At 35.3% G+C, this 12658-nt stretch overlaps 1 protein-coding gene across 14 annotated transcripts in view; it reads right to left on the bottom strand.

Annotated features, from left to right (window-relative positions):
• Positions 1 to 12658, bottom strand: part of RNF111 (ring finger protein 111) — a 120647-nt gene that overhangs the window by 36260 nt on the left and 71729 nt on the right. For 13 of the 14 annotated variants that reach the window (XM_079125875.1, XM_079125869.1, XM_079125876.1 and 10 more), the window contains one exon: positions 573 to 1471. In XM_079125875.1, the coding sequence (XP_078982001.1) occupies positions 573 to 1471 (899 nt within the window). Of the gene's footprint in view, positions 1 to 572; positions 1472 to 9113; positions 9377 to 12658 lie in introns of those variants that run through there. The other variant, XM_079125879.1, reaches the window with a different exon arrangement.

Raw genomic sequence — 12658 nt, 5'->3', positions numbered from 1 at the left:
TGAAAGTACATATGCAAGTGCTATTCCTCCATCATCTGCACTACTGAGCACTGTCATAACCAAAAGTTTAAAAGTCCTAATATTTAAATAAGTTACCACTCAAATCCTTTAAGGTATTTTTCAGCTCTAAAGACATGACAAAGTGACAGTGGATAATAAAAAGTGTCTTTTTAGTGACTAATATTTAGTATGATTAAGTCATATAGGTATCTGAAAAAGTAGTCACATAAGCTAAACATACTAAAGAAAAAGAAGTACTACAGGGAAAAAAATTTGTACCATAAATCAACAATTCATCTAAAATGTAATCTAGTTATATCTAAAATTGTATCAGTAATTCATCTTTAAAAAAGCAACTAATTCTGATTTTATTTTTATCATAGAAATATTTTTTATTTTTCTCTTGGAATTAGATTCATGGTTTAATATTATAGTTGGCAATTTATGTGGTTTTAAAAATAAAAGTCAATAGAACTGATTCTCTTTAAAGATCACAAAAGCCTAAGTCATAAAAAAAGGAAATAAGTACAAATACAATGCAGTACTTTCATGTTTTACCAAAACATTCTTACCTGAGGGAGCAGCTGAATTGTTTTGGTGGTTTTCACTAGCAGAAACAAACAAATCCTCCTCTCCTTCAGTTGAAGAGCTGGAAGAGGATTCACTGCTGAGGTCATTCTCACTGGAACTACTAGAACTGGGTAGCAATGCATATTTTCTTCGGGCTAACACTTCTCGTTTTTTCCTCTGCATTAATATCCTCTCTTTTTGTTTCTGTGTCCTCTGTGAGGAGTTATTTTTTACAAATCTCTTTCTGCATGGAAGTCTCCTTAATGAACTGCTATGAAAACAGGGTCTTTTCATTAACAATCCCGACACAGATTCTGTCTCAGTTCGAGGCCACTTTTGGGAACGTGCACTATGACTTCTACTTTTAGCACTCAAAATGGTCTGAGAATGTCTTACAGAGACTTCCTTATCCTCATCTGAAGTCACAGTATCAGAGTCTCCAAAATGTAGACTAGATGAAGGAGAAGAAAGACAATCACTGAAGGAGGAATCATTGTCTTCATCACTTGGTGTTTCTAGGTGTTGCCTCAATCCTAATATTCCCTGATTCTCTTTAACACAATTCTGCATATATGAAGGGCCAGCCTGCTGGCTTTTGCGTTTCTTTCTCACAACCACACTTTTTTCTTGTTCTTGCTGGTTACCATTCCTGTCCTTCTCTTGTTTTTGCGAATCATCACACAAGTGAGAGAATTCATTCCCCACTTTACTATTAATCATCTCAACTTCTGCAGGAAAACTTTTGGCTGCCCCAATGGGCTCTGGATGTAGAAGGATCCCTTTCAGACTCTCCTGTGTCTTTGGTGCATCAGAAGGAATCTCACTCTTCATATCCACTTTTAAGGTATAAAGCTCGTTATATTCAGGAGTCCATTGAGACATGGGAAACTTTAAGGTAGGCCTAGAAGACATAAGATATTTAAAAGATTTTTTAACATGTTTTATCACACTACTTAATTGAACAGTTCTTGAATTCCACTAGGAACATCCCTCATAATAGGGCAGAATTGCCTTTTCCTTATCAGGATACAAAATGGCCATAATGAGTCATTTTTACTGTCCTCATAGAACATTTTTCTGTGATACCTCTGCTTATGGCTCCAATTTAGAGAAATGCAGTAGCTATCACAGAACATAGGCCTACCTGAAAAGTTGTATTAACAAAAAAAATAATCTTACTATATGATTTGCAACTTTGGCAATATAACAAACTCGGTCAAAATCAAACAATTTCTTCAAAACTTTAGTAAAACTAGAAAAAAGTACTAGGATTCAAAACACTACCATATGATTCAGCAATTCCACCACTGGGTGTGTGTGTGTGTGTATATATATATATCTCCAAAGGAAATAAATTTGGTTTGTCAAAGAGACATCTATACTACCGTGTTCACGATAACCAAAAAGGAGAAACAACCTAGGTATCTATCAACTAAGGCTTAAAGAAAATGTGGCACATCATGGAATATTATTCAGTAATAAAAAAATAATGAAATCCCAGCATTCGTGACAACATGATGGAACTGGAGATCATTATGTAAGTGAAATAAACCAGGCAGAAAGACAGGTACTTCATGATCTCACTCATATATGGACTCTAAAAGTTTCCCTCACAGAAGGTGAGAGAAGAACAGTGGTTACCAGAGGCTAGGGTAGAAAGAGGGAAGGAAGAATACGGAGAGATTGATCAATGGGTACTAGTTACAGTTAGATAGGAGTAAGAAGTTCTGTTGTGCTATTACACAGTAGGGTGACTATAGACAATGATAATGTATATTTCAAAAAGCTAGAAAAGATTTTGAAGAGTTGCACCATAGAAAAATGATGAATGTTTGAGGAGATATGTTTAACCTTATTTAAACACTGTAGAAGGTATACTTAAATTGGAACATCACGATTTTATGTATGAATTTTTAAAAATTAAATCTTAAGAAAAGTTTAAGAAAGAATTAAAAAAATTGATTATGCAGGTGTGGTGGTACACACCTGTAATCGCAGTGGTTCAAGAGGCTGAGGCAAGAGGATTCCGAGTTCAAAGTCAGACTCAGCAACTTAGCAAGGCCCTAAGCAACCCAGCAAGACCCTGTCTCTAAATAAAATATAAAATAGGGCTGGGGCCCCCTAGATTCAATTTTCAGTACCCAAAAAAAAAAAGCTTAATAACATGTTTTTCTCTTGGTATGACTTCTGAAAGGGGTAGTTATTAAAAGTATTAAACTTTTATATTTACATTAATTTTTTTATTTTTATTGTAAACAAATGGGATACATGTTGTTTCAGTTTGTACACGGAGTAACAGCATATAATTTGCATATTCATATATTTACATAGAGTAATGTTTGATTCATTCCGTTATTTTTTTTCCTTCCCCCCCACCCCTCCCACCTCTCTTTTCCCTCTATACAGTCCCTCCTTCCTCCATTCTTGTCCCCCTCCCACCCCCCATTAAGTGTCATCATCCGCTTATCAGTGAGATCATTCCTCTTTTGGATTTTTGAGATTGGCTTATCTCACTTAACATGATATTCTCCAATTTCATCCATTTGCCTGCAAATGCCATAATTTTATTATTCTTTATAGCTGAGTAATATTCCATTGTATATATATACCACAGTTTCTTTATCCATTCATCAATTGAAGGGCATCTAGGTTGGTTCCATAGTCTGGCTATTGTGAATTGAGCCGCTATGAACATTGATGTGGCTGTATCTCTGTAGTATGCTGATTTTAAGTCCTTTGGGTATAGGCCAAGGAGTGGGATAGCTGGGTCAAATGGTAGGTCCATTCCAAGTTTTCTAAGGAATCTCCACACTGCTTTCCAGAGTGGCTGCACTAATTTGCAGTCCCACCAGCAATGTATAAGTGTACCCTTTTCCCCACATCCTCTCCAACACCTATTGTTGCTTTTACATTAATTTTTGTACATCTGAATGGCCACCACATTTGATGGATTACTACAAATAAACTAATATTAATAGTTTCTCTTTCCCTTAGTTCTTCCCTTCATGCTACTTTATTCTCTAATGAGAATCTTAATTCTGATAGAAAGGCACCACTATTGCATTTCAGTTTTAGATAAAGACTGGAGCCAAGACCATGTTGCTGAAGATCATTTAGTTAAGTAATCAGCACAGCAGAACATAAAAGCAAACTTCCTATAGCTAATCTAAGTGTATCTAAACCATCTGACATCTGAAATTATGAGCTGCTAAACAAGGGAACTAGAATTTAAAGCATCTATCTCAATGTAATCTCGTACATACAAAAATGGTGATAATGTAAAAGTAGTAAACCATCATGACTCAAAATGGAACATGCATTAGAAAGACAGTTAATATGACAAATTAAGAGCCATATCAGAGCAAAATATGAATATATAAAAAAGTCGACATTTTTGTTTTTAAAATAGAATATTACTATGTTGCCCAGGCTGGCCTTGAACACTTGGGCTCAGGGGATATTCCTGCCTCAGTCTTCCAAGTAGCTGGTATGATAGGCACTCATAATCATGCCTGGTTTAACACATTTATTTTTTTAAAATATTTTTTAGCTGTCAATGGACCTTTATTTTATTTATTTATTTATTTATATGTGGTACTGAGAATCGAACCCAGTGCCTCACACATGCTAGGCAAGTGCTCTACCACTGAGCTACAACCTCAGCCCCATAATATTTATTTTTTATAACATATTCATATTTTAAGTTCAGAGCTCGGTGAATTTTCACAAAGTAAACATTTATGTTACTAGCACCCAGGTCAAGAAACAACATACTGGGCTGGGGTTGTGGTTCTGTGGAAGAGTGCTTGCCTAGCATATGTGAGGCACTGGGTTCATTCCTCAGCACCACATGTATATAAATAAAGGTCCATCAACAACTAATAAATATTAAAAAAAAGAAACACTATACACCCCAGAAATTCTCTTCCTGCCTGCCACTACCACCCACCAAGAGTTGTAACCAATATCCTAACTTCTGATACTAGAGATCTGTTGTGCCCTTAACAAACATTTAATACCACTTCCTAAAAAGAGAGAAAAATATCTATTAGTACCAAGTGTTTTCATTCTCCACAAATGAGTTGCAGAAATACATCATCTCATAGGTCATCCACTTTATTTTAGTACTCAGCTTTATAATCAGAACAAAAGATAGTAAAAAAATGGAATATTCCTATAGAATGTTATCGAAACCTCTATCTTCTATTATTCTTATTTACAAGGACAGACAATGCTGTGTATAAGATCAGCCAACAAGTCCTACAGAATTCAGCAAGATCATTGTGGTAAGGTAAGAACACAATGGTAAAGTAAACATATGAGCATGAAATGAGCAAATTACAGAAGGCAGCTAGTCAGACAAGAACCATCATCATATTTTTAAAGGTGAAAACACAAATCACAATGACAAGGCACATGGTTACAATAAAAATATAAATAAAAAATATAAATATGTGTTAGAAAAGATGTAAAGAAACTGCAATTCTCATAAATTGCTGATGGGAATGGAAAATGGTGCAGACACCTTGGAAACCAGTTAGGCAGTAACTCAAAAGACTAACAGTTGGGGGTGTAGTACAATGGTAGTGCTTAGCTTAACATGTACAAGACATGCTTCAATCTCCAGCACCAGGGGGAAAAAAAGATTAACTTAGTAATTCCACTCACAGACCTATATATAAGAGAAATGAGAAGACATATTCACACAAAAACCTACAGTCATAACCGCCAAAAAGTGGCAACAACATGAATGTCCATTAAATGATGAACAAATTCATACAAAGGATTATAATTGAGTAATCTAAAGAAATGAAGTAATGATCCAAGTTACAACATGGATGAACGTTCACAATTTGTCTTAACAAGCGGACATTATGTTAACCAATCATAAAAGACTATGTCCAGAATAGGCAAATCTATAGATTAGTGGTTGCTTAAGGCTGGAGATGAGAGAAGATAGGTTGTGATGACCAAAAACTATAAGGATTCTTATTGATGAACTGACAAGGTACTAAAATTGTGGTAGTGACTATTCCAACTCATGAATATACTAAAACCACTGAAATAGTATCTCAATAAGCTCTTATCAAAAATTCAAGAGGAATCCTTTCATATCAGATCATTATGGACCCCATCAGAAAGATCTAGGATTCTATCAGAAGTTCAGGTCTCCCCAGAGTTTTACTAAGTTGGATCTCTGAGGAGACAGTCTTTATTTGCTGAAGAGAAAAAATCCCATTTTAGACTTCTCATCTTTAATTACAGAGTCACTCTCGAAGTCTTATAATGGAGACCCTCAGAGGCAATGAAAATTTGCAAAAGGGACAGATAAATTCTGAGAATATGGATCCATACATGAATTTACAAAGAAGTGATTCACAGCATAATTTACTAAGCTCAATTTCTTTTCCATCATTTTATGCACCAAAGCCAAAACAGTGAATTATTTATGACTAATTCTACTCTGGTTTTTGGTCAGTTTTGGTCTTTCCAACAAGGCGGGGTTGAGGGGTAGTCAGAAGGAGGGGTGGTTTGGTATATGGTATGCTGTGTCTGTAAACCAGGAACTTTTCTCTAAGTTACCAAGTCACTCAGTCATTAATTGCAAAATTAATATTCCATATTAACTAAGCATTCTAAGGTAATACATATTCATGCTCTATTTTGAACAGAGAAAAAGAAGTTCATGAAAATAAAAAGAAATACCAGTAATGCATTTTTAAACTCAAAAGCCATCAAAAATAACAAAGGAGCAATAAAAGAAAAGTCCTGAGCTATTTGCTATTTAATAAAATCATAGCCCAATCTTTAATTTCTATAAAAAAATTACTGGCTGATTTAAGTTACAGAGAAGACAAATATTATGAAATATATCTACTCGGTCACATTATGACTGATTTGCTGTTAGTTCCAATAACAAAACCCTACAATACCTGTCCCTCTTTGTGTTCATTTGATTCCATCCACACACTATTTGCTCCCAAATAACTAGTTATTCCCTAGTAAACTTTGTTCTAAGAATGCATGAAAGCTAAAAATTGCTAATTTGTAAGACTAAAAATTAGAGTTAGGATTTGCCAACCTATAAACAAACTTATGTGGGCACAAGGGAGGAATCCATTAAGAATTCTCCTACAACTTTGAGGAATCTACTTATAAATTGGCATACACTATTACTGGTATGACCCTTCACTACCAACAATAAATGTAAATACTCGTCCCTCTACTTCTTTTATGTGGGGAGGGGAGACCCAAAACTCCTGGGGCTCAAACAATCCTAGGCAAGCTGGGATGACAGGTACATGCCACTTCACCCACTAAATATGCATTTCAAGTTTAAATAAAAATTTGATTATTTATTTTACATGACTATAAAAACAAGATTTTAAAAAAGGGATAGTTGATTTTGACATTTTTCTATAGTTTCAGAAATCATCAGAAAATGAACTAGCAATATGTCTAGCCTTAACTATCTTTTTTCATATAATTAGGTAAAAAAATAATTTGCACCTAAGTATATTAAATCAATTGCCTGACACAATACTCCCTCCTACTACCTGAATGCTTTAAAACTACCGGTATTCATACCTCGATAGTAGAGACCAAGATATTTTGCTACATATTCTAAATAGTCAAAATTTCCTTAGCAAGAAAGGCATATCCCCTTAAAAAAGACATCATTATGAACTCCTCCCTATATTAGCAAAGTGCTCAAACCTAAATTTATTAAGACAGATTTCTGCTAGGCATGTACGATCTAATAATGTACTCCGTTTGGAAGAGGGCGAGAACACTATTAAGTTTATTAGCAAATAATTCACTTGCAGCCTAATACCAGGTTTAAAAAAAAAAAAAGAGGAAGTGATATTCAGAAACCTGTTTCTTTATAGGTTACATCAAAAATTAAAACATAAAAACAGATCAATGATCTTGGCAACCTACCCTGAACAGACAATAAAGTTCAGAGAATATACTGCTAGCTAGTATCAAAAGATTCATTTGGCCCAGTCACTCAAAGGCTGAGGCAAGAGGATCACAACTTAGCAAGACCCTGTTTCAAAATTAAAAATTAAAAAGGGGATAACTGGGTGTGGTGACACACTCCTGTAATCCCAGTGGCTCAGTAGCCTGAGGCAGGAGGATTGCAAGTTCAAAGACTTCCTTAGCAATTAATTTAGTGAGAACCTGTTTAAATTTAAAACAATAAATAAATAATAAAAAGGGTTGGGGATGTGGCTCAGTAGTTAAAGCACCACTGCGTTCAATCTCTGATATCCCCAAAATAAATAAGTAAATAAATTTTTAAAATGTTTTAAAATAAAAAATAAAAAGGGGTTGGGGATATAGCTCTGTAAAGTTCCCCTGGGTTCAAACCCCAGTACCAAAAAATAAAGAAAAAAAGGCAAAAAATGTGGATCCCAATGGCACAGGAATCAAACAGAAATAAATAATTACAGTTAATTCACTTATAAAAGATGAAAAAAAAAAGTTTAGATAGAATATTTTCACAACACAGAAACAAACAGAACAAAGAGACTTCCAAAATATATCACAGAACACAAAAAAAATTGCACTTGAAACAACAGTTCCAGCAGGTCTACTATAGAGCATACAAAGAACTACAGGAGACACTGATCAACATACCAACATTCTAATGCAAAAATCTCAAAAGAGCTCCACAGAACCAACCATCAAAGAACAGACTAAGGAAAGAGACAAATGCAGACTACAAGGCACCAAAGGGAAGATACCACAGGGATATTAAACTCAGACAGAAGAGATGGTTACTGGGAAGGCCTTGCGAAGAAATTCATAGTTTGAAAGATACCTGCAACTAAGAGTCAGGAAAAGGAAAACAGTACAGGTAGGAGACAGATGAAGCAGAGGAGGCAAATAATTCTTAAAAAAATTTTTTTTAATCTTAAAACTGGAAAATTAAATCATTAATGAATGACTCATGATTCCACACTATGAAAAACGATTCAAAGTAGCTAAAACTGGAGGCATAAAAAAAACAGCTGAAAGGTTACTGCTATATAAAGTGAGGAAATGAAATGATAGGCAATAAGGAATCATTTGAAGAGAAAGCATAAAATCCAGAGACAATGAAAGCATGAACAGGATTTTGTTAATCTTTGAAAGGAAATACATGTTATCATTTTAGTACAATTTATTATAATCTTTTGCCTGTACTACTGCAACAGACTCTTAGGTTACTTAATAATTCCTTTCTATATACTTGATTGTACCCATAAAATATAAATCAGATCACATCACATTCTTGTTCAAAATCCTCCAGTGGTTTCCAAATATTCTAAAAATAAAATACCATCTCTGTGGCATAGCTTACAGGACCCTTTCTGATCTCATGTCCCTGACCTATATCTCTTATCACTTAGTTCACGAGACTATGGTCAAACTGACCTTCCTTGTTTTATTACCATGGCAAGCTTTCTCTACCTCGGAACCTTTGAATTTTGTGTTCCCAATGACCACAATGATTTTCCCAAAGAATTCTGAAAGGCCCCCACCTAGCTTCTCACCATTCAGGTCTTGGCTTCAATGTCATCTTTCAGAGAGGTCTTTCCTGACTGCTCAGTGGCAGCTACAAGAATGTGCCTTGAAGACTTCCAACCAAAGGGAGCTTAACTGATCAAGAGCTCCAGCTGTTATGTACTGAAATCCATCACTGCCTTTGCCCAAGGTCACACTTCCCACTGGTAGTCCTGTCCAATAACTGAGTGAGACAAGGATACTAAATTAGGCCTGTCCCTTGGAAACACAGGACTCCTTTGGTGTGATACTGGCTCTAACACTCTTGATGACCTTGCTGAAACTTACTTAGACTTCACCCAACTTCACTTACCTCTTTTCCTTCACTCAGGATCAGACTTACAATATGGTCTGACAGCCTCTCAAGTCTTCCCTGACTCCCTTCTCATTTCCTCTCCCAGGCATTTCCCCTAATAAAATCCTTATACACTACATCAGAGAACACTATGAAGAGAGTGAAAAAGCAACTCAAGAAATGATAGAAAGGGCTGGGGAGATAGCTCAGCTGGTAGAGTGCTTGCCTTGCAAGCACAAGGCCCTGAGTTCGATCCCCTGTACCACAGAAAAAAAAAGAAAAAAAGAAAGAAAGAAATGATAGAAAGTATTTGTACATCATTTATCTGATAAGAGATTGATATCCAGGATATAAAAAGAACTTCTAGAAATCAACAACAAAACAACCTGATAAAAAAAGGGGCAGCGCATGCCTATAATCCCAGAGGCTCAGTAGACTGAGGCAGGAGGATGGTGGGTTCCAAGCCAACCTCAGCAAAAAAGTGAGGTGCTAAGCAACTCAATGAGACCCTGTCTAAATAAATACAAAATAAGGCTGGGGATGTGGTTCAGTGGTTAAATGCCCCATGTTCAATCCTCAGTACCTCCCCTACCCCATCCCCAAAAATGTTTGCAAGAATATGGAGAAACTAGAAACTTTGTTAATTGCTGGTGGGACTGGAAAATGGTGCATATGTGGAAGATTTCAATTCTGGACATATACCTAAAATGAATGAAAGCAGGGCCTTGAGCAGGTTATTTGTACATTTGCGATCATAGCCGTATTATTCACAATAGCCACAAGGTGGAAGCTGTCAAAATGTCCATCAGCGGATGAATAGATAAACAAAATTTGATATACATGTACAATGGAATATTATTCAGCCTTAAAGGGAAATCCTGATACATGCTACAACATGGATGAAATCTTGAAGACATTATGTTAAGTGAAATAAAACAGACACACAAAAATAAATATTGTGTATTTCCACTTACATGAAGTACTCAAGAGTGGTCAAATTCATATACAGAAAGTAGAATGGTAGCTGTAATGAGCTAGGGGGAGGAGAGAATGGGAGTTAGTGTATATTTATTTTTATTTATTTATTTTATTTATTTATTTTCTGTGTGTGGGGGTACTGGGGATTGAACCCAAGGCCTTGTGCTTGCAAGGCAAGCACTTTACCAACTGAGCTATATCCCCAGTCCGGAGTTAGTGTTTAATGAGAACAGTTTCAGTAGGGGAAGATGAAAAACTTCCAGAGATAAATGGTGTGACAGTCACACAACAATGTAAATATACTTAATGCCAAATTTTGCACTTAAAAATAATTAAAATAAGCCAGGTGCAGTGGTACATGCCTATAGTCCCCACTACTTGGGAAGATGAAACAGGAGGATCATGTAAGCCCAGGAATTTGGGATCAGCTTGGGCAATACAGCAAAAACTTTTTTTTTTTTAAAGGTTAAAATGATAAACTTTATGTTATACATGTTGTACTACCAAAAAAATAGAGATAAAAGAAAAGAAAGAAAAAATAAAAGAAATCCTTGCAAATTTAATCCCGTCTGCCTCTCGGAGGACCTGGAAACACACTACCATTTAATCAGCCTCTCTTCCCAAGCACTCACTGTCATAACCTGTTTTCTGTGAAGTACTTGCCACTAATTAAAATAATTTTGTAATTTATTATAAAAGTCCCCTCCCTAAAATGAAAGTTCCAAAAAAGCTGAAACCTCACCTACCCTGTTTGGTCTAATCTCTAGCAACTTAAATAGCCAACTAGTACATGGGCACTTAATGCATGTTTTCTTAGGTTGTATAATGCATAGAAGGAAAGGAGTAAAAATGGTACATTTTTGGCTTGAGTAACTAAGAACATAAAGGAAAGGGAACATACAGAGTAAAAATAATAGCAATGAAAAAATTAGGTAATAATCTTCAAGTTTTCTTGAACATTTGCCATTGCCCAATTTTCAGTTTCAGGAGCACTGGAACCACAAAAGACATTTATCTTTCGTTTGGGAGTCAATCACCCCTTTAAAATAAAGAAAGCATAAAAGAGAAGAGGGAACCAGGAGATTTTCTCTATAAAAGCATTTTTAAGCTGATCTACAAGGCACTTTTTTTTTTAAGTTGCAGATAGACACAATTCTTTTTTTTTTTTTTTTTAAATAATGTGGTACTAAGGATCGAACCCAGTGCCTCCCCACATGCTAGGCAAGCAAGCACTCAATCACTGAGCTACAACTCCAGCCCCTACAAGCTACTTCTTAATGTATAGTAAATACTTAATGCAGGAAATAACTGAATCCTTCAGAAAGTCTATAAAGATCTCTTTTCACATCTTTTAAGTCTCAAGGTTCAAGGTTACAAAGTAAGCCTTCAAACCAGAAAACTAGCTGGATTCAGCTCACAGACATGGTTTGTTTGTCCTGCACAATTCAAAAAGGAAAACTAATGATTAATGATGAAACACTGCAGGCATTCTCATTAAAATCAGGAAGGGGAAAAAAAGGTATTCACTGGATAGAATATTGTTCTTCTGGAAATGCCAGTCAAGTCATTCAAAACAAATGACTAGGTATAAATAATAAAAAGTAGATAATTTTTTTTTCATTATTTGCCAATGAGCTCAACAGGAACACCACTGAAAACAGGCCAGTGAGGCTTATGTTAATACCCCCCAAATCAGTGACTTGACTTTATACAAATAGAAGCTAGTTAGAAAATAATACAGAATAACAAACCACTCACAACAAAACTAAAAAGATTTAATACATACTATCAAACTCAATAAGAGAAATACAGGACCTATATGAAAATAAAATGAAACTGACTATGCAAAAAAGGTAAGGGGAAATTCAACGTGATCCCAAAATGCTTGCAAATTTTTTTTCCTTTTTGTACCAAGGACTGAGCCCAATAGCACTTAACCATTAAGCCACATCCCTAACCCCTCTTTTTTATTATTATTATTATTATTATTATTTTAGTTGTCAATGGACATTTGTATTATTTATTTATATGTGATGCTAAGAATCAAACCCAGTACTTCATACATGCCAGGCAAGTGTCTACTACTGAGCTATAACCCCAGCTCTTATTTTTTATTTTATTTATTTATTTTTTAATATTTTTTTTAGTTGTAGATGGACCTTTATTTTTATTTATCTGTATGTGGTACTGAGACTCGAACCCAGTGCCTCACACATGCTAGGCAAGCATTCTGCCACTGGGCCATAGCCTCAGCCCGTCTTA

Source organism: Sciurus vulgaris, assembly GCF_902686455.1.
Source record: "Sciurus vulgaris genome assembly, chromosome: 2".
Taxonomy (NCBI): Eukaryota; Metazoa; Chordata; class Mammalia; order Rodentia; family Sciuridae; genus Sciurus; species Sciurus vulgaris.
The sequence above is the reverse complement of the archived record's forward strand: the minus strand, read 5'-3'. Positions and strand labels throughout refer to the sequence as shown.